This window comes from Anser cygnoides, chromosome 1 (genome assembly GCF_040182565.1).
Source record: "Anser cygnoides isolate HZ-2024a breed goose chromosome 1, Taihu_goose_T2T_genome, whole genome shotgun sequence".
NCBI classification, from domain to species: Eukaryota; Metazoa; Chordata; class Aves; order Anseriformes; family Anatidae; genus Anser; species Anser cygnoides.
Genome location: NC_089873.1, coordinates 53,477,020 through 53,503,975, shown reverse-complemented (window position 1 = coordinate 53,503,975; position 26,956 = coordinate 53,477,020). Strand labels below are relative to the sequence as shown.

Genomic DNA, 26,956 nt, shown 5'->3' with positions numbered 1-26,956 from the left:
CTAAAGCAGCATTGCTGTTCTCATACTATGAAGCCACGGTCTAAATTCACGACTTAGAAAATAAATGTGATGCTTCTGTTAGTCAATTTAAAGGCGTCTGGCACGCTCTGCTCCGTTGTCTTCTCTCTACCTTCCCACTCCTGCCTTTTATCAGAAAATTCAATAATATAATCAGCAAGCCAGGTAATTAGTTTCTAACATTTAAAGCGTTTATATGCCCTTCTCATGCATGGTTATGGCATATGGGTTTTTGAACTTTTTTTTTTAAACCAGTATTGAGGACTGGATGCAGCTTTGATCTAGGTTTGGAGTAAGACGAGGGCTCATGTTTGTGTGCCATTTAGTTTGGTTCAACAGCACGTTTCGTGCCTCCCTTGAAGGGGAGAGGGCTCTAAGAGGCCGCTCACTGCCACAGCCTCCTGAAGAATTGGTTGGGGGAGGTTACCTCTCTGCTCCTTTGTTGCTTCCTTGGCAGCCAATGTCCTGCTTCAGTGCACAGTTTTTTTCTTGTTTGCGTTATTGAGTGTCTGACCTTAGGCAACCTAGTTTAGTTCACTAAACCTTGCTTTTTTTTTTTTTTATACTGAATTATGCCGATCTGCTAATCTCTACAAATCTGTGTTTTATATTGGAGTGCTTATTAAAAACAAGCCAAAAGCTCAAAATAGAAGCAACTTTGAGGATTTTTATTTTGCTGGTTTTACTGTAGCAGAAACATTCAGTGATGTGGGTGTCTGCACAATACAATATAATATATCCTCTTCCAAGTCCTGCCTTTTTTTGTGTTCTCGGAGAAATCCCACACTCATTAAATAGTTTTCTATTAGGATAACTTGGAGAGAGAACTGCTGTGCTTCAGCCTTCCCACCGAGTGAAGTCTCATTATAAATCATCTCTTTATGGTTCCAAAATGCTGCACTTTCAAACTGCACTCATTAATGAGACTGGAATGAATTTCATAATGGCTGGCTGTTTGCACCGGAGTCACACTCAGGAAAGACTGTTGCTGTTGACTTCCTTGATGCCTGAAACACGTCTGCGATGCAGAAGGCCAACAAACTGAGAATTAATAGGGAAGGCTGTGTTTGTGTGTGTGAATATGAATGAATATATGCAGGCAAAATCAATTACATTTGCACCATTTTTATTTCTTCCTGCTTTGTTTGGTCCAAAAAGTGGAGAAGCTTATTTAAAACAAATGTTTTGATAAACATACTGAATCTATTTAATAAATAAATAAATATATATATAAATTTCTTCAAAAAGCATATATGCATTTTTACTTTTCCCTCATAGAAGCTGAATTGTTTTACAGCCTAACAAATCAGACCACAGATCATTGCCTATTGGGAAGTATTAAGATTGCATTTTAAGCCAAGCAAGATAGCAGTGCAGACGTTCAAGTAAGTTTAATATAATTGGTTAAGGGGCTTCATCATACCTCTCACAGTACCAGCAACTGACCTCTTTTAAGTACTTCACCCCTTAATAGTTTGGTTGAAAAGTATCTTGGTGTTGGTTCACAGGAGATTGCTCACTGCCTCATTTCTTCACATTAGCTTAATGGACAATAATGAGTCACCATGCCAATTTCAATCCCATGACATGAAGTAAGTTTTGTCATCCATATTCTGGTTCACTATTTTTCATAGCTCTCTTTTTATTTGAATTATTAGGGATTTGATTTTGCATTACTGAGGATAGTAATTGCTTTACCTTTAACTCTGTCTCTGGATCAGACCCTAACAGTACAATTCATGTTTTTTAAAGGGCTATACTTAGATATCCTTTTAAATACTCTTTAAAAAGGTATTTAAAATGAGCGCAGAAAAAATAGCAGCAAAAATATATATATTCTTCATATTTAATGTATAGGGAAACAAGGTAGAAGACATTCCATTCAAGGTATTCTATTATTTTTCTCAAACATGCTTCTGGGGAAACTTTTTGTTGAAGTCTTTGCGGTTTTTATTATTGGTTAAATATTCTTATATGTGTGCCTTTCTATTCTGGTGATATTGCAACACTATTTGCTAGTATCACTGAGTAGTCATTATTTATGTAGCTAGACAGTGCTGTTTGCTGCAAAATGTTTGATTTGTTCTCTCTATTTGTTTTCTAATAGATTTTCATTCCCATTTGTATCTAGTGTATTCCATAGGGAATGAATATAAAAAACTTCCCCAGAAATTAACATAGGGCATGACAAGCTCTCTTCTTCAAATTAGTCTTTGTGCAGAACCGATTCTGTAAGAAACTAACCAGATCTAATGAAAAAGAAGAGCAAATGAAATTGATATTAAAATGTTAATTTTCCCAGTGTTACTTCTCTGAGATCTCAGTATTATTCATCAGGTCTTACAGAAGCTGTTCATTTCGTTTTTTTCTGAGAGTGTTTTCTTTTTCCCGATGTATTATTCTTCAAATGTCCAAGCATGTATCTCCAGAACTGTGGTGGTTTTACTCAGGTGGGCAGCTGAGTTCCACCACAGACGCTCTCTCACTCCCCCTCCTCGAAGAGGAAGGGGGAGAAAATACGACACAAAGAGCTCAAGGGTTGAGATAAGGATGGGGAGATCACTCAGCAATTATCGTGACGGGCAAAACAGAGTCAGCATAGGGAGATAGTAAGATTTATTGCCTATTTCTAACAAGCTAGAGAAGCGCGAAACAAAGAAACCAAAAACGCCTTCCCCCCATCCACCCTCTTCCACCTCCTTCCCCTGAGCGGCGCCGGGGAACGGGGGAATGGGGGTTGTGGTCAGTCTATGGCACTTCGTCTCCACTGCTTCTTCTTGGTCACTCTCGTCCCCTGTGCTGTGGGGTCCCTCCCACGGGATGCCGTCCTTGGTGAACTGATCTGGCGTGGGCTACCCATAGGCAGCAGCTCTTCAAGAACTGTACCAGTTATGGGTCTGTACCACGGGGTCCATCCCTCAGGAGCAAACTGCTCCAACCTGGGTCCCCCACGGGCAGCAGCTCCTGCCAGGTCACCTGCTCCTGCGTGGTCTCCTCTCCACAGGCTACAGGTCCGGCCCAGAATCTGCTCCGGTGGGGGTCCTCCACAGGCCACAGCCTCCGTCAGTCAAGAACTAACCTGGGTAGTTACACGGCAGGCAAGGCTGAGTTAGATGACAAAGGAGGCATGTAGATGTGCTCTAGACTACGTGTTTTAACTCGGAGTATGAGAGGAAAATATACCTGAAATATACTGAAAATATGCTTGAAACACAAACCTTTCATCAGTGGGATTGACCTACTGTTTGCTAGTATTCTTTCTTGAATTACCTTTCAGCTGCTGCAAGCATTGACTTTAAATCTCAAAAGTTTTGTTTGGAAGGCTTTTTTGGAAGGCTTTCTGAGACTGATGGTCATTGCACATCACCTTTTGTTTCTCCAGTTCCTCATGGTTCCCATTGTTTGAAATGTGATGTTACTGTAGCATAGAATAAACAGAGATTGCATCCAGATCATAGGAGATGTTTGTTAAAGTTATACTGAGTTTTTCACACAAACATGTTCTGAGTCACTAAACAATTACCTCTGTTTTTTCCTTTCTCGCTGAATCAATAGATCTGAAAATATCTGCACCCAAACCAGATTTTAATATTTCTTTTTAAAGGAAAAAAGTAACTTGTTGTATGATCTTAAATGAACCTTCCTTGATAATTTGAAGTGCCTTCTGAGCTGATGAGTAGGTTCTGTATTTCACGTGGAGTTTTAATTGTCTGTTTCTCTGTGCTTAAACATTACTCAAAGAATTACAATTTGTAATATATTTTCTTTGTTATGAACATAGTTTCAAGATAACTTTTCTGCTTGTTCTTTTCCTATACTTTAAAGGTACAAATAAACAAAACACCTAAATTTTTGACTTGGCAAATAAGAAAATAAACAAACAAACAAACAAACAAAACACAAGATTCTGATGGTTTTGCACTGCAGAAACTGACTTCTTTCATCCTATGGGCTTCCAGCAGATGGATTTCTATTACATCTGGATAGATTGTTCTGTCAAAACTGGAGTCAACTTGCTGATTATTCCATATACAGAAATTGGTTATTGATGACTTCCTCCTACTGGATTAATAAAGTTGATAAGTCATTACCAGAGTCTTAATTTGGCAACAAATTACATTTTTACTCATGAAATCCATTTCCATTTGCATTAGTCAGTTAAAAAGTATATGCCTGTTTACATTCTTACAGTATTTATTTTTCTTCCACTGAATATTAATCAGGCTCTTAGGTTTCAATATTCCTTTATTGCCATCTTATTAGTATAAGAAACATGTGAAATGTGCCATACTAATTTTTGGTAGTCGGTTTGGAAGTAGGATTGCAGTGTGTGCTGTATGCATCCTTTGGTACTTTGCCTCCTCTTCCCTGAGCAAGCCCATACATACTGTAAAGCAATGATCTTGGAGGTCTTTTCCAAACTTTATGATTCTATGATTCCTTTAGAAGAAAAAAATGTGCATGCACCATCTGTCCAAGTGATCAGGCCTTCAGTAACTCGCCAACACTTTGTACAGGGTGAATATTTCAGAAGCATTGCCAGATCAGATTTCCTTCGTATGTTATAGGAGATACAAAGGACACTGCTGGTCTCAGCTGTGAGTGCTCATCTTCAGGTGTGCTCATGACTCGAGAGGGCACTCTGGCTACGTAGCAGTTTCAGGCTTTGCTTTACCAGTGGGACTTGGGCAAAGCTTCCTTCCTAGGAGGAAGGGGGCTCTGCTGGCCTACTCATGAAGTTGCTCAAGTGTAGGTGCTAAACCATGGCTGAGCCCTGACGCTCTTCTCTGAGACTGTAAGACTTCCCTGCAGCCCATACAGCAGAGGTGAATTTTCCCTTAGGTCCCTTTCACCTTACATGAATCGCTGTTCAAAAAACGGTTGCAAAGGCAAAGCCAAGTCCTGTCATGTTGTGTGTGTTATTTGGGTTTTGTGGCATGTTGATAATGAGTTTGTAAAAATCTCAGGCATGTTTTTCTTCTCATTATGTATGCTGTTAGCTTTTTGCAGTACCTTACTTGGGTTATTTACTTTACTCTTTTTTCTTTCACTTCTTTTTTATATTTTGTGTGTCATCAAGGAACTATAACATTAACATGCCAACTTCAGAGTCAGTATTGCTGTTAACATTCTCACTTGGTGAGTTTGAAATGTGGCCATTATTTGGTGTAAATTGCTGACATCAATGCCACCATTTTTACCAATGAGAAAGCTTGAATTATTATTATTTTTATAGAAAATAGAAACCAATATTTACATTGTTTGATGTTGTACTAAAACACTCAACACAAAGTATCTGTCTTTTTGTGTGATTAATTTTTATTTTTCCATGCAATATGTATGCATATATAGGTAGAAGGATGTTTATGGACAAGATGAGAAGGGCAGCAGAGAGAATATAGAAATAGAAAAAATAGATTTTACATTCTACTGGACACGTTAGAAATAATTGACTCTCCCAGACAATTTTTCATTAGTCTTTGCATTTTTTTTTAAATTTTGCAAGAGTATTTATATACAATAGTTTTAAGAAATGTAGTACAAGAAGTGAGAATGTCTTAAGGACAGAGATCACCCATAAAATGATAGATCAAGAGTGCAACTTATTAATGTATATGATTGAGTGGTTTTGTTTAGTATTGTTTTTAAAAAAATGGCATGGATTTGCACGTGCTTGTAATCACTGGGCAAAAAGATATGTTTGTAAAAGATGGATTTTAGAAATGTGTGAAATGTGAAAAAGATGCTAATGTGACGGGGAACAAAACGTGAGGATCATCTTAACATTTTTGCTGAAGTAAAGCAAATCTTAAGACAAAGTAGGATTGCAGGAAGCTCTGGTACTTAATGCAGAAATGATTGGAGCATGGATAGGTTAATGGAGACAATACTTCATCTTCCCCACAAATTAGACATTTACTCTACTCTTAATGACAGGAAAAAGCCATAGAGCCAACCTCCATAGCAGGTTTTTCCATTGCATCCCGATATTTAGCAGAGGAAAGCATCTCCTGATGGGTAACCTGAATCTTCCTTTCTTGAACTGAAGCTTATTATTCTTATCCTTTGGACATGGATATAGAAAACAGATTATTCATTTCCTGTTTGCAGTATTCATTTCTGTACTATCAGGCAGCTGTCATGTCTAAACAGCTTATGTTCTTCATTCTTTCCTCATGGGGCATGTTTTTCTAGATCACGAACCCTTCTTATTCTCCTCCTCTGACCTCTCTCTATTTCCTCCATTTATTTCTAATAGCTCTGTGCTGGATCCAGATAGTTTTAGGAATTACTAATATTGAGAAGACTGGAAGGATTACTGCACGTATGTAGAAGGGTAGGCTTTCATTTGCAGTCCCAGTATAGCATTTGCCTTTTTAGCAGTGGCATAAGAGAGCTGCTTGTGATTTTATGTAATCCCAGATGCTTGTGAGAAGAGCCCATCACTTCTTCCACAACTCACATTTGTGCAGTTTTTTGCAGTCAGAGTTGCACCTGCCTTTTGTATAGGATTATTTTAGTGAACATTTCTCTGTTTTTCTCAGAATTTCAGTTCTGCCTTCCAACAACATACTTGCATGTGCGGTGAGCATCCAGCATTTTGGCTAGTGCATAAAGTGCAGCACCCTCCATTCACTGCAAAACCTCTTTAACAATGCGTGTTAAACAAAGCTATGCCTGTTGGACCACATATCTACCTGTGTGCTGGTAACAGCAGGGTTGGGCAGTGTTCCTCAGAAGTTTGGCAGTTCGAGTAATGACTCAGTCCCAGTGGGCTTCCAGCCTCCTGTGTTTAAGTTCTCGCTGCCATAGATGGATGGATTAACCCCAGGCAGATACCTGTAGCTTCCCAATTGTCAGACTGCATTTGGCTGTGCAGACGGATCCTCAAGAGAGAGCCTTCTCTTCTGCACTGATCATGCTCACAGATTTATCAAGCTAATCTAGTCCCTTCTGCTCTTGTATTACCTCTGGTCGTTCGTGCAGTTGTTGCTGTTAACACAATTTATTGTTTCCCTGGTAGTCCTTAGAACTGTTTGTTCAGCTGAGAGGCTGGAGGTTTTTTTTTTTTTTTTTTTTTAAATTTAAAGACCCGCTTTAAAGATTATAGAGGAAGATGGTAAATTTTAAATACCACTATTTATAACTCAATTTTAATTTTAGTAATGTGAGTAAACACCAATAATCACTGCTTGAATTGCGCTGCTTGCTAATTGCAAGAAAAATATACACGCGAAATCTTTGGCTTTTTTATGTATGCCCTGACTTCCTTGTTGTGGAAGAGCTGTGGGTTCATAACACCAAGTAAATGTCGTTGAATTGGTGACAGTATTGGACAAGCTACAGACGGAGCTCCATCTTGGAGGAAGGCCAGACCTGGGGACCCACTGTTGCTGTATGACCAGTGTAAATGAGCTGACCCCGTGTAGTGGCTCACAGGACGGGAACAAACAGGGCAGGCGGAGAGGGAGCTGGAAAGCTGCTTCCAACTCAGTGTGAAGCCCCGGAGCGGGCTGTGGCAAAGAGCTTTGTCCCTGCCCCGGCTGGTTTTGGAGCTTAACATGAGCACAGGTCGGCAGAGCTGTGATCCAGGAGCCTCTGCCTGCCTCGGAAACAAGATACTGTCAGTCCCGTCTAGTGTCTTGGCAGCCTCCCGCTTCTTCGGGAAGCCCCAGCTCCTAAGCCAACATATTTTCAAGGAGCTCTAAGCTGGAAAAGAAACTCTCATGTGAGTAATGCCTGGTGACTTACCCATGTTCTTTTCTGCATTTCCCGACTTCTAAAAATAACAACCTGTGTGTGCTTAACTGTGGTGATTTTGATATCTGGCCCGTCTGACCGCATGCCGTAGTTAATGCTGCTGTGTGAGATGGACAAGGTGAGGTTAAAAGAACAGCATCTTTGAAAATGCTTTGGATACTGCTTAGGTGATGACGGAGCTTTGGCAGGGCTGCCCAATCAAGCAATCTGCTGCAGTGCCATATTTAAGAGCAGTATAATGGAGTGAGGAATTAGGATTTAGTGTAAGGGAAACGTACAATGTGGGTGGGTCATGCAGATGGATTTTGGTAGGGAGATGAAAAAGGCTTTTGCAGTCACAAACACTAAAATTGCAGTGGTGGTGCTCGACTGTTAGCAGGCAGGAGAGATGTTAAATGGGATCTAAATCAGTGCTCATTTTTTCCCCAGAAGAAAATGGCTACTTATGAAAGGTTAGAGGATTTATGGGGGTGTCAAAACATATGGCAGATGGGCTGGATTAGGACTCATGAGTACAGTAATCCAAAGCCTTGCTGCCAAGCATTACCGAGGATCTCTTCCTGCTGCTGGGCCACACTAGAAGTCCGCAGTCAGAGGAGCACGGGCTGTCAGGAGATGCAGGGGACAAGTTGCTGGTGTAAGTGCTGATGGGAGCAGAGATCGTTTTGAAAGGACTTTGTGCAGACAAAGGCCTACTAAGGCCTAATAAATAATTATATTATTTAATAAATTGCTGTAAGCAGTTGTTGATGTTTTTTCCCCACTTATTTTTTCTTTCTATACAAAGCCTGTAGGAAAGTAAAGCTGAAATGTGAGCTAAGCCCAGTTATACCTGACTATACTAGGGCAGTCAGGTGAAAGCTGTGCAAAAGGCATGAGGTTACGTGTTGAGAGAGGAAAAATGAGTCTGTCATTCTCCTTCTGAGCCAGCTTTATCTGTGTGATTAAAAAAAAAAAAAAAGCATCATACTTCAAGTTTTTATGACAGAAGTTTAAGTGTTCGGTGTTAGGGAGGATTTTAGTTGTGGTTTTAGATTAAATCCAGAGGATCTTCTCTGAAACTAAAAAATTTACACTGGTAGCTCAGTGTTGCACAAGTTACTGGTAACTGTAGTTAACATGTAGTTAGTTTTAAAAAGATGTAAAGCCTCTGGCTTTTGAGAAGACCCATGGATCAAAAAGCCTCAGTGGAGGGATGCAAACCACTCGTCTCTAAGGCAACGAGAGGATACCTGCACTCCACTCCTCTAGTCTGTTAATTAAGCTCAGGAATCTGCCAGAGCTCCTTCTCTAGTTATCCGGTGTTCTGCAGCATGATAAATAGACATGTTGCTGTGGAAAATCACCTACCTGGATACCTCTGAGCTCCACAAGTGCATGCTTAGATATTTCATTTGACACTGGTGTAAAGTCTTAATGAAAAGAAAAGTGTTCTTAAAGCATGAAACACAATACTGCGTATAGAAATACAGCGTTCTTTATAGATCCAAAAAGTCAGAGGGTCCAGACCTTACAGATCTTAAATTTAAGCTTAAAGGGAAGGCTGTAAATAATTACTGTAGCAGCGAGGATGGATTAGCTTTGAGGTACGGATTGTTTGCGTTCTAGGGCTAGGAGCAAGAGGCAAACTTTTCATTGTTACTGTTTTATGATGTATGAAGATCTGAAAGTTTTTAGCAGGTTTCTCTGTTAACCACGAGGAATGGCATATCTGCTGCAGTATGGCTTTGTCGAAGAACTTTGTAATTTGAACTTTCTTTACCATTTAGTTGAAAAGTGCAATTGTTAGAACTTTAGGGAAGGGAGATTTCCCTCTTGTTGTTAAGTATTAACAAAATAACAAAGCAGTCTAAGTAAGCAATCCTGAAAGCTCACTTCCTGTCTGTTAATCAAGTTTCACTTGCATAGTATTTGGGATGTCTTAATTTTTCTAGTGCTGTGTAGTTTTCCAGCAAAGACCTGCTCTGAATTCCTAATTGAACAAGCAAACAAATAAAAAGGAACCCCGATCTTCCACTTCCCAGCTTTTTTCTTTTTTATTTCTTTTTTTCTTACCCTTTCTAAGCGGCCTCCTCCTGTAGTCCTTTTCAGGGATTATAGAAGGGTATATAAAAAGAGAGAAAAAGAAAAGGGGGTGTCACATTTAACATATGAAAGTTGTTCATCTGTGTGTTTGAAGAAAACAACTTTGAAAATAGTAAAGCTGCTGGTGGTGGCGGTGGTGGGAATTTAATGTACCAAAATATGATGGGAATGGAAGGGAAAGTTGAATCAGGACCATAAGTTTTGACTACAACGGCACACATGCAAAATGTATGAACATGGATAATCTTCTTATTCTGAATACAAATTTAGGTGGGAGTTTTGGTGATAACTAGTTTATGCAGCTTTATAATGTTAGAAGCATTTGAACAATTCTGGCAGCTAGGGGTAGAACAGTGTCTGAGATAGGTTGCAAAGTATTATCCAGCTTACGTATAGAAGCAGGTTGTTTCAGTAGGCTTTCCAGGGAATATATTAATCATAAAGCGTAGATCTGGATTTCGATTGGTTTATTACCAAAAAAATATTGATTTTCCAGTATATAGAAATATACAAAAATAATAAAATAATATGGCAAATGAAACATATAGACTCAGACTTTGCTTTATGTATAAAAAGTGCAGCATTTTTATGTGCATTTCATGCAATATACATAAATCATTCTCATTACGAATTTGTTCACTTGTTCTCTACGAATGCCTCCTTTGCATTCTTCCATATCTCCTCAAAGTTGAATGAGTTAATCTAACTGACACTAAATACTTTAAAATTCACAAGGTGAAGCTGTACAGAAATGTGAAAAGGAATAATTTTTTTCTTGAACTAAGTAGATAAGTTATGATGACTAGACCACATCCAGTAACATCAGGTTACTGGATCATTGGTTACATGACAATAGAAAACTGTTAACAATTGACCTGAAATAGAGCAACACAATCTGTATTTCATGATATCAAGAGAAGAGTCCCCCCACAAAAGAGAAAAATGAACTGCTTGAAAGAAATAAGATAAAACATTCCAGTCTGAGGTCCTGCTTCTGAGTAAATGAAGAAACAGTGAATAACTATCCCAGGAATGCATAGTGTGAGATGGAAAAAAACAGACCTAATAAAATGAAAAATGATTGACATATAATTCTTTGTAATAATGGGGGGAAATAATATCAAAGTGCTTACACTGTGTCTGGAGCTATTTGGCAAATAGTTTTTCTATTCTTAAAGAAGGCATCTGAGGAATGGAAATACAAAAATTACACGTTATTTTAGCTTTCACAGATACTTCTGCAAAAAGAGAGTAATCCAAAACAGCTTTCATTTAGGGTGCCCATGTAATTGAGAGCAGAATTTAAGCTCATCAATCCTAGTAATAGGTGAGAAAGCCTTGCTTCCTGATTCTCGTTCAGGGAGAAGTGGTATGTTTCTGCAAGTGTATGAATAAGTATGTGTTTTCGAATGGGGAGGGGGAGAGCCTGACAAGCAGCTCCAGCTGGCAAATACTGAGTTATTCCATAAATAAGTGGTGGTTCTTAGAGTTGCTAGTATGATGACATGAGTAGGCGGAGACATCTGAATGCTTCACATATTGTTATTTAGATGGGTATAAAGGTGTGAAAGGTTTTAACGCAGTGGTTTAATATGGTGTGCTTCACGAAAAAAAAAAAAGAAAAAAACAACAACAACAAAACATATTTGGCTGTGAGACGCAAAAATGAAATGGAGCTTTATGTAACAGACACATCTGAAGGCTCCAGATGATCATTGTAATTAATTGGAAAGGAAGACCTAAACATGGAATCTGTGTCTGTTTTCCTGTCTTGCCTTCTTGGAAAGTGTATCTGTTTGTTAGACGTAATACATAAGATGGTACTTTAGGAAAGATGTTCATTAGGGAGAATTAGTCTGGAACATTCTCTAAATTTCAAATCGAGTTGAGGCAAACTGTTGTTTTAGCCATAACCAGAAGCAAAGAAAGGATTTGGGAGGTTATTTGGAAACCATTGTAAGGTTCCATAAATTACTCTAAAATAAAGAATTTTCAGAGCATTATTCAGTTACTTTGGGGAAGTCTTAAGCAAGGACTGGCAGCCCTAAGATCTCAAGGCTTGATTCTGATACAGCCTTGATACAGTTCAAATGGAAGAGCTTGTTCTTTTAGTTTATGGTCAATAGCATACATCAACATTTTGTGAGCCAAACATCAGACTTACAATACCTGAGTTTTATTACAAGGAAAAAAAAAAAACACCAACAGTTGTATGAGATATTTCTTGATTTCTTTTTTTTATGATTTAAAATGAATTATGATTTAAATACCTGGTATAGCTGGTGTCAATTTATACTCATGATTCTTTATTTTCTTTATTTCAGAGGAAGAATTTAAGCCTTTTTTTCAGCATTGGATTATTGACCTCCTGGGGGACTGCACTGCTGGGTGTCCGCTTATACTGGATGGGCAACAAGCCCCCAAGTTTCTCCAACTCTGACAATCCAGCAGCTGACTCGGACAGTTTTCTCACACGAACGCTCACCTTCCTTTACCTGCCGACCAAGAATCTCTGGCTGTTGCTTTGCCCAGACACCCTCAGCTTTGACTGGTCCATGGATGCCGTGCCTCTTCTGAAAGCAGTCAGCGACTGGAGGAATCTACACACTGTGGCCTTCTATGCTGGACTCCTCCTCCTCGCCTGCTTTAGCTTGAAGGGCTCCGGCAACGAGAGAGAATGCAATGGGAAAAGTGTAATGAATGGCAAGCAGAATGCTAATGGGCATAGCTGTCACTCAGAGGTGGAATATAAGACACTGGAGGGGAAGTCAAGCTTCGCATCAAAGGAAGAGAATGGCATAAAAAGGCATGAAATTCAGAAACTGCAGCTTCCTTCAACTGAGAACATTGTCATTCTGTCTCTGTCTTTGTTAATAGTGCCCTTCGTTCCTGCCACAAACCTATTTTTCTATGTTGGCTTTGTAATAGCAGAGCGTGTGCTGTATGTTCCTAGTATGGGCTTCTGCCTGCTGGTTACAGTAGGTGTCAGAGCCCTTTATGTCAAAGCCCAAAAGCGCTTTCTGAAGAACTTGGTCTTTTGTTCCACTGCTGCATTGATTGTTTTCTATGGACTCAAGACTGTTGTCAGGAATGGGGACTGGCAGAATGAGGAGATGCTGTATAGGTCAGGGATAAAAGTAAACCCTGCTAAAGGTAATTTTTGCTCTTCATGGTAAATGTTTCATTTCTTCTTGTCTGTCTTTGCCTTTGAATTGTCTGATTTCATTAACTGTTTCTGAAGAAGATGCTTCAGGAATATCTGTCTAAAGCAGTATATGCTTCAGTAAAAACGAGAAAAAGGATGAATGTGTTTTGATTAGGTGTCACAGGTTTGGCATTAATGCGCAGAAAGTGAGACCCAAAGGTAAGAGGACACTTACTTTTTCATTGATCTTAGTTCTTTATTTTGGAATTAAAGATGGAATATGATTATTACAGGCTCCACCCTGGTAATTTTCCATTTGGTATCCATCGCCCTAATGGAATTTTTTTTCTAACATTCACTGAATGTTCTGTTTGCTATGAACAGAGATATAAAAAGTAGCCAGGGAGAGCATTAAGGAGTTGCTATTTTTTTTTAATTTTATCTGACGCAAATAACGTCAATGCTACATAATAAAAATGAGGAAATGAGGTCATACTATTCAGCCTAGGAAATGACTGTGGTTCCTCCTGCATCCAAGCCCTGTAAAGAATTATTGTCAAGTACGTGTACCTTCATGTTAATATATAAATGTCAGCCATTGGTAACATTGCCCAGCTACTTCTTTCCAAGGTTGTATCTGTGCTGTAATGAAATGTGACTGCAGCTAGTGTAAACACATCCAAACTGGCAGTAAACTGGTTAGTGTAGGGATCGGTAGCAATGTTTGGCTGTGGCTCTGTGGTTTCAGCATATACAGCAGATCCAGCTGGGATCCTGAGCTGCCTTGGCTGTACTGCTCTTGGCACATGAGCAAGTTTACGTGAGAACAGTCAAAATACCACCTGTGAGTGCCATGTAGGCATTGACTAAGCCTTCGTTATTCACAATTCATCAGAAGTGAGAAGGGATCACTGATTGCTTTGCCTGTCTGTGAAAGAAAAATTTGACAGCGCTTGAGCATATCACACTTGGGTTTTTCCAGTTCTCTGCTCAAAAGCCCATTATATGATTGCAAAGTCATCTGCCGACAGAACTGTGCATTTTGGTTAGACAGCTACATCGTGGCATAGTCTAAAAGCTGTGATGATAAGAGGCAAATGCAGATGTTACTGTGAGCTGATAGGGAGCGTAAAAGTGGATTTGGCAGATGAGATGCCTTGCAAAGCAGCATTAGAGTAGCTTGTCAATCATCAGTCTGACTTTGTAACTCTTCTTTTTGTGCTTTATTGCCCTAGGTAAAAATGTAGTTAAAACTATTAAATTTGTTGCTGCAGTAAGTGACTTTTTATTAAGTGTGAACAAGTATGTCCAATTTATGTTACTTTTTTTTTTTTCTAAAACTTAGTTGAGTGCATGAGGGCAAGACATGAGAAGGAACTGAACAGCAAGACAGCATGCCACACTGATATGATGCAGTGAGTGAGACTTACCAGTTTAGTGACAATGTAAAGCTTGCATTAAAAAGTTGGCATTCCTTGGAAAGAAAAGAGTGTGTATTAAAAGATTAGAGTTAGAGTATGTTCCTTTTTTGTTCTTGTTGGGGATGCCCAGATATCCCAGACTGCATTAGTAATTGTCTGCTTGTTTTGAGCCAATTTCTGTGATAAAAATACAAATTCTAGTTTTTTTTTTTTAGGATTGGCTACAGTGTTGTCTGGAAATCAGACTGTTGTATATTGCACTCCCAGGAGACAAGGCGAGCTATTTTTATCATACACATCTCAGTATGTGCAGACTAATGTATATATGATTGTCTGGTTTCCTGCCATACAAGCTGACATTAAATTTCTTGTAATATATGCAAAAGCAAAGACAGCATGTCAGTGTGGTGATACAGACATGACTGAGCTGACTGTAAATCCCCTTAAAATATCCTGTTAAACTTCTGCTGAATATTTACTAGCCCACACACATTGTAACAAAGCTGGGTATCAGAAACTCCCGGCTAAAGCAACCTGTCACCCAACTCTATTCATTATTGTGAATACTTCCTAGATTATCCCTGGCTGTGACTATGCTAATTGTATTTTCTATTTCTCATACAATCAGGCAAGCCTGACTGGACTAGACTGGCTGCCAATCTAGCCAAAGCATTAAGAGATCAACAATTCACACTACTCTTCAGTAACTAAATGAGGTTGACATAGAAAAAACAATTTATTTTTGTTTGCCTCCTTTTTTTAATTTTTTGAATGCTAGTGATAAATAGGCTATTCATACAGAAAGACAATGGACTGTTCAGTCAAATGGTATAGTGGAGAAGTGTTTTCCTTCCTTTTAGGCTCCTAAGAAGAGGTTGCCACTCCTCATTTCTCTATTTTCCTCATCTCGCAGCCATTTTTCCTCATGAGTATTTTCTCATTTCTGATCATTTTGAGCTGTGGGGTCCTTCTCCCTGCAGTCTTTGCTGCTCCTCCCTTCTGTCAGGAGCTTCTGGACAAAAGCTTCTTCTATCGCAGGCTGAAGTGAAGAGAGGGACCCCGTCAAGAACTCCCCGCTAGGAACCGATAAAGAAGTAGGACTCTGGGAAGAGCAGTTTTGTTGAAGCAGGGAGCTGAGCATTTTGTTCTAGATCCATCTGTGTGCTGGCCTGACTGGATGCCGCCATGCGACGGCCTTGAGCTGATGTGCCAGGCTAATATGTGTCAGGTTTATACATGCCAGGCTAATCAGGTTGCACGAGGGGCAAGCCGCTAGCACAGGTGCATCCGTGTGCTGGTGCCAGCAGACGGCTTTGGAAACGGAGTTGTCTCGTGTGGTGCTGGTTTATAATCAGGCCTTCTGCTGCAGTGTGTGTAAGAATCTAATCTCCTCTGCTGCTGTGGGACAGTCAGACAAACGTTCTTAGTGGCCTCTCATCCTCGGTGAAGAAATTGTTGTTAAGTGCTTTGCCAGTGCTGTTGTTCTGGCCCCCTGGCTGGGACCCTGCAGGCCGTGCAGGCCTGGAGCGGTGTTCTGCCCCAGGTGAGACCTCCGGCCCCTGCAGGCAGCCACGGCCTTTCTCCAGGATACATTTTTCCAGGCTGCTTTTGTCAATCACTGGCAGTGTGGAAAAAATGCTCAAAAGCAGGATGTATTGCTCATTTCATGTGTCAAAGGAAAATAAAAAAAAAAGCACAACAACCCAACCTCCACAACCAAATAAGCAAAAATACTCCATGTGAGAATCAGGCGGGCAGGCCCTGGTGAGGCCGCCCCAAGGCCATGCACGTCCCCAGGCCAGTGCTCAGCAGGCACCTGAGGGGGTTGGGAGGAGGATTGGGGGTTCCACGGCTGCATCTCTTACCAGGCTTGTTCATCTGCTGCTCTGGTGGTTATGGCTAGTATTTCAAATATCTTTAAAGTGATCTGAGCCTTGCCTCCTTACGATTTGTCAGCACTTGGGGGGAAAATAGGCAGGATTGATTAATGCAGTTTATAGATCCTGAAGTGGCTGTATGCATGTTTTGACACTAGGGAGGGAAAGGCGCAAGCGTTTCTCTCTGCTACCTTCAACTTAATGAGCAGCCGAACTGATGTAAAGCAGTTAATGTTATTTGAGTGTTCTTTTATAATGAAGGAAGCCTCCCAAAACGTAAAAACAAACCACAAAGTTAAAAATGGGTGGTAGCTGTCACATCTTTTCCAATTAGACTGTGAGTCATTCTGTGCTGATAGTTACCTTGTGTTTAATATGAAATTATAATGACATTGCATCTTGTTAGCTAAAGTTTTCTCTTTAGCACCAAAAGTAGGCTTCAAAAAGCATCATCTTTTACTTCAAGGCCATGTTGTACCTTGGAGTCCACATCATAATGATCTTTGATGTTCAGATATGTTTGCTGTACTGTTAAAGGCACTGATTAAAAAAATGGAAAATAACAGAGAGGCTTAGGCTGTTAGAGTGCTGCAGAGATATCCATTGCTTAATCATATTTACTGATGAAATTTTAGTCAATCTTAGTCTTCTGTTTTTTACCATGAAATTTGTAAGTGAACTTTGAAGATCTTTCCTGAAACTAGTTGACTTGCTGCACCAAATGGTGTAGTGTTCCTCACCGGATACTTAATTTCAATCATGTATTCAAGTCTTACTAAATTCATATATGTGACTACTGTTTTTGCAATGGGTTATGTAACAGGAAAGAGATTCTTCCAGAAGCAGTATTATGACATTATTGTGGTGCCTACACCTGGTCTGATAAGCCCTGTATTTGTGTCACTGACTGAAGTTGGCATTACAGCTTTTGCGTTCAGAACTAGCTTTTCATGTTGCTCAGATGTTTGTCCTTGTTCCATCACATACTAGTATTAATGAAACATCTTGGGCAGGTTAGTGGGACTTGAATATGTGCTATAGTCATTTCCTGAGTCAGTTTTTCTGTTATGATAAAAAGACTGGGCCTCCTGATTATAGTCATTCTTATTCTGCAGAAAACAAACAAACAAACAAACAACAACAACAAAAAAACCCAACACCCTTAATATCTGTTGCATGAAAACAAAGTTGAAGTGAGTGGGTTAAGTTTTGTTAAAATAAACTTTACTGATGGAGTCAAATTGCATAGATTTTCCTGATATGTGATTAACATGAAGACTTAAAAACAAAAAATCCCTCCCGGCAAAGCCATTCAGGACACTTTTGCTTTTAAACATCTATCACCATGTTGTTCTCAGCAGGCAGCAGTTAAGACCAAGACATGGTGTTGACATAGAAGAGTACATATGTTTTTCTGTACAAATATAGAGCCACATACATTCTATCTTTCCATTTTTTCCTCTACTTCAGTTCTCAGTATGAATTTTTCAATTGTGCTTAATGTTTTCAGAAGATATTCTAATCATGAAATACTCTTCTTGACCATAGTGCTCCTTACCTGTCCTACTTTTCTTTCATTTTTGACAAGGTTGTGAGATCTTTCTGCCTCATCCTACTATATTTGCATGTGTAGAAGATTTGTAGAACTTGCTTTGCTTTTTATCTATTTATTTATTGCATTTTTGGCATAGCGTTCAGCCTTGGTCAGTTTTAGTTGGAACTAAAACTTGGAACTTCATGGGTGATTACCTTTTTGTTTGTTTCATTTCTTATCTTCAATTTAGCATAGGATTGGTAAGGACTGCCTCTGTACATGCATGTGACTGTCGACATGAGTCTGAATTCAGCCATTGTGAAGCTTCTCAGTTGAAAAAAAAATGTACAGAGTAGCTATATACTCATTTGAGTAGTCATAAGAAGTACTAATTGCATTTTTATTTCATGTATAGTTTACATTCCATTTTATGTTATTAGTTTGGAGTTTAGTTTGCTGTAATGCCATTGGCTAAATAAAATTCAGGAATTTTTAATTTTTTAAAGGCAAATGTAGCTTATTGCATCTCATCTATGCAGCAGTATGCTTGTTTTTTCATCTGAATGGCAAAAAAAAAGCTTTGTATTTAATATGTTTTAAAATAGAAAATTTCATTTTTTTTATCCACGTTGAATCATTTGAAGGGTTAAGTTCCTCTTTAGTTTGCTGTTACTAATACAGCAATCAAATGTATTTAATTTAGAAATTGTTTTAAGTGCAAATATAGCAAAAACAAAACAAAAACTCATGAGCTAATTTTGTCCCCAGTTTAAAATTTTTTGACAAAGTACCCAAATTTTGCTCACCCAAGAATTGTTCCTGTGATATGAAATAAATAAATAAAAATCCATGCCTGTAAGCATAGAGCTTGTGTGCTCTGGTTCTGTGCACTTGGCTGGAAGGAAATACTAGAAGCTGTTTCCATCTGATTTGACAGCTTGCTGCTGTTATCCTTATCCGCTCTTAAAAAATGATTCTTTGCTAACAGAGTAGCTGTCAGTAAACAGTCCCATCTTCCTCCTTCAACAGACAATGAAAATAGCAACTAATAGTGCAATGAGGAAAGTAGTTATAACATCTTGTAGTAAACTAGGTGAAGAAGGAATATTTCCTTCAAGTAAAAAGGGTGCATTAAACCCATATTTTCCATGATTATAACTATCTTTATATCTTTAATATCATGATTATTAATATCTTTATAGGAGATGAAAAGAGAAGAAATGCTTTAAGGTATGGCCTTCTTTGAATGTGTTTATTGTTAAGAGCACCTTCACCAGAACGGCCTGGTATTTAATCTTTTGACAAAATGTTACATGGATATTTTTCCTCACTTCTATTATTATTTTCAGCCTTTCTCAGAAACTCAGCTTTGGCTATTTATTTATTTATTTAGTTATTTTAAAGAAGAAATTACTGTAAAAGAAGTATAACTTCTGTCATGTGTTTCCAGACATCAGTAATAACCCGTGCACTGGCTCCTGTACTACATGGAAACACACGGAATAATTAAATTATCTTATGTAAGTAAAAAAAAAATAAATAAATAAAATCAAAGGCAATAGTAATACATTTTAAAATATCATTAGCAATATATAAATTTCTATGTCTATATAGTTCTGTTATTGTTGTATATAAATTATGTAGGATATACCATGATCAATTTGTGTTTTTTTTTTTTTCCCTGACAAAATGTCAGAATTTCAAGGGTAAATGTTGTACAGGATGCTTCAGACTTCTCAAAATAAATAGAAAATACTTTTTCTGTCTGCCAGTCTTAACAGCTTTAAAAGAGAATTCTCAGACTAGTAAGTGAATTGCATGGAATTGTTTGAAAGTTAAGTAAAAATAGTAGTCTCTGAAAATAGTGCAGGGCTCTGTAAATGGGTGGTACTGCTGCCCTGGACAATGAGAAAGTGTAGAAGGAATGGCCATTAGTAAGTTGTTTGGGAAACAGCCATAGTTATCTGGAGCATTTGAGCATCCCGCAGGCAGCCCAGCCTCAGCAAAACAGTCTGGTTATGCTAAATATGTTGGAGAGCTGAAGGAAAGTGGTTTACACTTCAGTTCAAAGTCTGAATTTATTCTCCAGTGACAGTATTCTCTCTTTCAGTTCTTCAGCAGTGCTGTAATTTCCTTTGAAACCCAAGTCACTGTGGGATATCTGCTTCTCCTTCAGCAGGATACCAGAAAGCTCAGTATTCTTCCTTTGTGTCTGTAGAGGACTGGAAACAAGTATAGTATATATATATATACATATATTTTTTTCTTTTAGCATAGTCCAACAGCACCTCTGATCTGTGAATCCTAAATAGCAGGGGGATAAGAAGAGAATCTGTTATTAACTACTAGCTAGACTTTTTTTTTTTTCCCTTTGCATATACTAAGAATTTGAAGAAATAAACAATTCTGAGACAGGGACTCTTGTTACCCTGTTTTGAGACATGGACTCATCAGGCTGTTACTTCTTCCCCCGCCTTCCCAGAGGTGCTCTGCAAAATCATTCAACAAACTCATCTGTGCTAAAAACTGCAATGCAAATAAACCCACCCCTGGTCAAGGAGGGATTAGCTTTGGCAAGATGTTTTTTTGTGTGTGTGTTTTTTTGTTTGGCTGGTTGGTTTTGTTTTGTTGGTAGAATATTATGTGGATTGGATTAAGTTCAGTCTTTTTTTGGCCAAAAACGAATAGACTTTTTTCCGGTTTGGTTAAGGGTCGGGACTTCCATATTCATGTGCTGTGGACCTAGCTTGATTATTTTGGATGGAAAGAATTAGAGGAAAGTGAGATTATCCAGGTTGTTTCTCAAGCTGAGCATGTTTGCTTAAATGCATTAGATACTCACCCAGTTGTTCCATTATTTTACCTTCTTTTCAAAATATGTCAACTGTGGAAAATTTTTCTTTACCTACTGATTCTCAGCATGGGTTACATATCTTCATTTTCCTACTCATGGTGGATTTCATAGCAGTTCACACTGAGGTCCCATTACATAAGTCTAGTAGAGAAACCAACCTTTAATATCAATGTGACAGTAATTTACACACATTCTGACGTCTCTTTATGACTTTTCTGGCAGTGTAAAATCCTTTTTTTTTTTCCAGTCCCCTTCCTTTGTAACCAAGAGTTTTATTCATCACTCGGACTTGGACTATCACTTCTGCCAGCCCTGCATTCATGCAAAAATTAGCTGATGGCTGATGCATTTACAGGATGTGCAGAAGGCTCACATTTAGTTTTGTTTGAAACTACAGAAAAGATCGCAAAATAGAGGAACCGAGTGCTCAGCGTCCTTTTGTTGTCTTTGCTTGGGTGCTGTAGCACACTGAACTTTTCTGTCAGTTCTCACACAGAAGATATATGGAATATGGGTTCATTAGGAATGCTAGTGAATCATTTTAGTCTCTTTCCTTAGTTTCATTACTGGCAAAAGATGAATTAGGTCGCTTTATGATTCACCTTCTTCCATGCCATCCATATTTCCATACCAGTATGGATGTTTATTGGATGGTAAAGTTTCACAGGCTCTGTCTTGCCTTAGTAAGTGATTTGAAAACAAGCAAACAAGACCCGCTTTAGTGTCGTATAGAAGCCTACTTCCTAGATATGAACTATATTGCCTTTCCAAGTCTGACACATGTAGTTTGACTACTCTTAAAATTCTCTTGATTCGATAAACGCCAGCCCTCCTGTGGCTTCTCTGGCACATTCCCAGGACATTGTCCTCCCCGTTACCCTTTCCTGGAAGTGAGCCAACACAACCCATCTACTTTTAGCCTTGAGGACCAGGGCTGTCATTTCAGTCAGCTAAGCGCACCCTTCCATTTCTGTAGGCATCTGGCTTACAGCTCACCACTTGGGACGTAAGTGATAATTTTGAAATGTATCATAGATGATTTTTTTAGAATCACGCCTGCTGTTTTAAAAGTTACGTAATTTGACAAATTTAGTATACTGTCAAGTCTTTGCCTGAGTCAGTTTAGTGCTTGGAAGAGTTCCTCAGGGCTGATCCTGAAGTGTCTGAGGTGCCAGAGTTCTCCTCCTTCCACTTGTATTTTCCTGGTCCTCTGGTCCCCTCTCACTTTCTAGAAAAATTTGAGCACATCCCTCCTACAAAGTACAATTCATTATATCATGAGAGCTCTGGGACAGCCCTGGTTCACTGCTTAGTTCCTGACCCTTGTGAAGCTTCGTGATATGGCTTACTTAAGAGTGTTCACACACTTGCAGTGCACATAGCTAACAAAGCTGTGCAAACAAAAGTGTCATCGGGCTTCGCAGTGAATGAGAAAAGTGACTGGATTAGATGTTAAGGGTAGCATAATTCGTGTTTTCTCACTTCTTTTTTTTCTAACTTGGCTCAACTGATTCATCATTGCCTTCCCAAGAATTGCTGTAGCATGAGGGACAGTGTGGCATACAAGTGGACAAGGCTGAACTGAATGGGAAGGAGGGTGGTAGATGTGTGGCTGGGAAGCATATTTCTTCTTGAACTTGTCTGTTGAGTAATGCTCAGGGGAAGCTATGCTGTCAAACATTTCTATAATGTTACTCTAGAAACATTTTACACTAGAACTAAAAACAGTAAGAAAGTAAATTTGATCCCTTGGCACCTCAAACAAATGTACTAGCGACAATTTCTTCATACAGCAGTCTGTCATGTGTAGTGAGTAGGTGTGTCTAGGAGAAGTGGGGATTTCTGCATAGACCTCCCACTTTTCTTTGATGCTTCCATTATTCTGGGTGTTCCCTGAAGACTCCATTAATGTGATATTTAATGTTCAGTCAGGTTGCGGAGCTCTCACACACTTGAGATTAGTTTTGTTAAAGCTAATCGGATTACTGAAATCTGCCAAGTATGTCCTAGAGAGAATGAGGGATCTGTACTCTAGACTAAACAGAGCAAATGGCAAAGCCTGAGAGCAGTCCCTCCTTACCAGCTGTTCGGCATCATCTCGGGGTTTTGTTGAACTGACAGAGCCACTGTTCTATATTTGAGGAGGAAAAGTTAACTTTCTGTAACTTCGCAAGGGGAATGCGTATATTGGACAGTAGTGTTGAACGTAGTAAAAGATGTCATACATTCATACCCATTTGCATCAGGGTTTCAGAACTAAGAAACAAAACCAAAACACTGCCTGCCAAAATTCAGTAGGTTCAGTACCCATGTTGACGGGGTGTTGGAGAGCTTTCAGAGCTCTGCATAGTTTTCAGATGAGTTTTTCTTTCACGTGCTGTCATTCCAAAAGCCCTGGAATTGATCAACAAATGAAGTGTTGAACAAATGATATAAATAACGCTCTTAATAAAAAGAAGAATAATATATAACAGTTAGGAGGTGGTAAATCTCTACTACAATCTGCTTCAACATTACTGTGTACCCACTGTAAAAAAAAATCAATACATAAAGTAGATTAAACTCATAAATTATGGGTACATAGAAACCATTTATCCCTTTAGGAAAAAGAAACAGGGCACTTCTGCTGTTGAGTTAAGAAAATGAGGTAACTTGATCAAAGTGTGTCTGTTAACAAGTGAAGTTTTTGTAGGAACAGCATTGTAAATTATATGGATGAATTTATGGCATATTTTAACAAACTCATTATTTCTTAGGAATAATAGGAAAAACAGAAATAGCTTGTATGAACTGTAATGTTCTCTTAGCAGAACTTATGCAAAACCTGTTCAACTTCTGAAGTAGTAACCTTTAGTGCTTGTGTGAACTTTTCTGTGCTCGAACCACTTAACAAGCATTATCTAATTGATCTGCTGAATATGTCTGTGAGATATAGTGGGTCTGTATTGTAGGAAACCTGTTTCAAATGTGGAGCTCTCTTCATTGACTTTTTTAGTGAGTGCAACTGAGCTTTTATAATTTTTATTCAGGAAACCTATTTTACTTCCATTGGTGAAACTCCTTCCCCATCTAGAACAAAGTGATTGCCTGATGAAATGTGAATGTTAAAGGCTGAAGCACCACTCTACTTTCCTTAGTAGTACCCTTGAAAGAAGAAGAAAAAAAAAGCCATAAACTGCTGATGAATCTAACCTTTCGACAAGGAGGAAAAGGTGTTATTCTTTATAGCTATGAATATAAACTTTTAAATGTGAATTGGGTAACTAGTACTGTGCTCTCTCATCATGTGTTATTCCAGCAGTCCTGGATATTTGTGATCTTGTTGACAGCTATGGATGGCCTCTGTTGCAAAATCTCAGCCTTTTTTTCTTCAGTAGGATGAATTTTCCATTAACAAACATTGGTCTTAATATTTCAACTTCTTTCCTGTGAAGCAGACTGCACTTGGAACTCCTCAAAGAATCTCAGATTTCACTTTGGGACCTTTGTCTGCTCCCAAATGTGTTTTGGGAAGGATGACCCGTTAACGGAAGTTATGAATGCAGACCAAAATATAAAATGCAAATGCAAATATCAATGGTTCCCACAGTGTTTAAACTAAATAACTTAGTTTTCTTGGCCCTCATTTTATGAGAATGCTAATTATATGGAGAAATGTTCCGTACATCTCTCTTCTATATTACAGGAACACTTCCTCTTCTTCCTTTACTTCATTCCTCTAGAGGCTGTCATGCATTTACATTCCATTAGTGTCTAGCTGTGTTGTTGTGGTAGGCACTGTACAAACCCATAGTGAGACACAAGCCTTGGCAGGAAAAGCTTGCAATTAATGAATGAGTAACAAATGTCAAGAATAAAAATGGGAAGGCATCAGGAGGTGAAGCTTCCTGAACAACACATCTGAACAACAGATCAGCAGCAGAGCTGGGAGCAGAATATACCTCTTTTAATTTCTAGTTTAGTAACTGTAATATCAGCAGGAGGGAGCTGAATGTGATAGCAGCAATTTATCTATTTTAAAAGTATAAACTTGAGCACAAGAAAAAAATATGTTGTTTCTATGCAAGCCACGTTCTACATTAAGTTTATTTTTACTGACACATCTTCTGTTGTTGGCATTGTTCCATAAAATTCTCTAATTTTTGAATAGTCTTTAACTGTAACAGTGGTCCAGTGCTTCCAGTATAAGGAATACATGGCTTTCAGCTACTAATTCAGAGCTTTAAGTAGGTGGTAAAATGAATGATTCAGTTTGTAAATATTTGATCTAGAATTATCTGGTGTAGATGCTAAGACTGAATAGAAAAACTTTCTTGGTGAAAGTTCCAGAATTTTTTAATATTGTTTGCTCCCCTTTACGATAGAGCTGAGAGCTTCACAAAGTGCTGCTGCACTCGCCTCTGCCTGTGTGGTGGCGATGTCTGCTGCAGGTTGAGGTGGCAATGTCAGTGCTTACAAGCTGTGGTTTTCTTACTGATAGCCGAAAAGTAATAATTTATAGTACAAAATTAAAAAGTGTTAAGAACATGGTAAAAACAAACACACAAACAAACAAAAAAAAACACACCAAAACCCCACCCATCCACCCAACCAAAACCAAAGCGTCCTAAACTGGTCACCTGGCTTGTCATGCTCCAGTAATTAATTCACATAAAAGTTAATAGCAAAAGAGAAGAGTTTATTTCTTTTGGGGTTTAGCTATATTTTATGCTCCCAACTTTTATAATTTAATTTAGTGCTCACGGGGCTGGTATGTTGACAGCTCCATATATACTGGTCCCTCTAAGACATGTTGCATGGGCAGTGCCAGTGAAACCTTCTCCGTGCTGGTTCTGCCATTTCTCAGAAGCATCACCTGGAAAGTAGTAAAGTCTCCTAACTTTCCATATTGTTATTTTAGTCAGATCTTAAATCTTTAAGATTTGACTCCATTACACTGGTAACTACCAAAGTAGCTGATTTCAGGGGAAAAGTAATAATAATAATAATAAAAAAAAACAACCCTACACTGAAAATTAGTCAAACTGTGATGTAAATTCTTGGAAAGCATCACATTTCAAAGTGGGAAAGCGTAGTTTGTACTGTTTTCTCATTGTAAAAATCTTGGTTTTGCCATACTGTTTTACTACCTGTTTCCCTTTGATTTTCTTATGTGACAAGTTCATAGTGAAAGAAAACATAAAAATGCACCAACTGGAATGCAAATTTCAAATATTGATGCTGTCAGCAAGAAAAGATTATTAGTGTACTGAACGGAAGAACTGGTTTATATAAAATGTACACATCTTTCAATTGACTTGTTAGTCTTGGAAGGAGAGAGAAGCAAATGGAAGGTCAGTTTGGACAGTACTGGAAACAGAAGAAAGTGTTTAAGAAAAGTAAAAATAGAACTCGATTAAATTATTTCATCATCCAAAGAAAAGTCTTACCGCTGATAATAGTGAGGAAATTCAAAAAGTTTTGAGTGGGAATGATGCTTTAGAGCTTTGCAGCATCTGTTGGGCCCATGAGCTTAATCATCTTTGATAAGCCTTGGTATCTTATGTCTGTAAAGTAAACAGGAGAACAGAAATAACTTTCTCATGAAGTTATGAGTCCTGATGGTTTAGGCATAAAATTGTAGGGGAATATGGAGGAGCTGCACTGTTTATCAGCTTGATGTGGGAGCTGGTATGTTTTGATACAAGTCAGCATTACGTTCGCAAAGTGAAGAAGCCAGTGGCACACTAACAGATTCGTGAATGCACATCTGCCATGCACTTCTTAAGTGTTGATAATTGTGTTGATAAGTACCATAGTTCTCTTTCCACACCATTTTTGGCAGTGATATAATGATAACCCCCTCCTCCATTTCGTTAATCTGGATGGGGAGGAAAGCAAAAATACTCATTAAAAAGCCTATTTTATTCAATAAACAAAATTATCTTTAGGAATTAGGCTCAAAAATACATACTCTCACTGCTTTTTCATGTAGTTTGGAGTTGTGAAATAGTTTTCAAAATTGGACTTCTTTCTCTTCAAGGGGGTTTACATAAAGTGGGTTGTTTGCTTTGTTCTTGGTCTTATGTGCACCCCTTTCTTGTCCCTTCCAAATGGGAAGACTGAGATTAGTACTAGTCAAAATTAACCAAAAAAAAAAACAAAAACAAAAAACAAAGGCAAATTCTGTTTTTCTAGTGAAGTTGAACATTAAAGATTCTTGTGTTAATGTCCTTTAACATAAATGTTGTCCAGGAGCACCTATTTAATGGCTGTTACATA

The 26,956-nt window shown here is 38.5% G+C and overlaps 1 protein-coding gene across 8 annotated transcripts in view; it reads left to right on the top strand.

Moving 5' to 3' along the window:
• TMTC2 (transmembrane O-mannosyltransferase targeting cadherins 2) overlaps positions 1–26,956 on the top strand; it is a 369,395-nt gene that overhangs the window by 137,756 nt on the left and 204,683 nt on the right. For all 8 annotated transcript variants that reach the window (XR_010830965.1, XR_010830962.1, XR_010830966.1 and 5 more), the window contains one exon: positions 12,189–13,017. Coding sequence is in view for 5 of the 8 variants with exons in the window: in XM_048061231.2 (XP_047917188.1) it covers positions 12,189–13,017 (829 nt within the window). In the remaining 3 variants the exon portion in view is untranslated. The remainder of the gene's footprint in view (positions 1–12,188; positions 13,018–26,956) is intronic.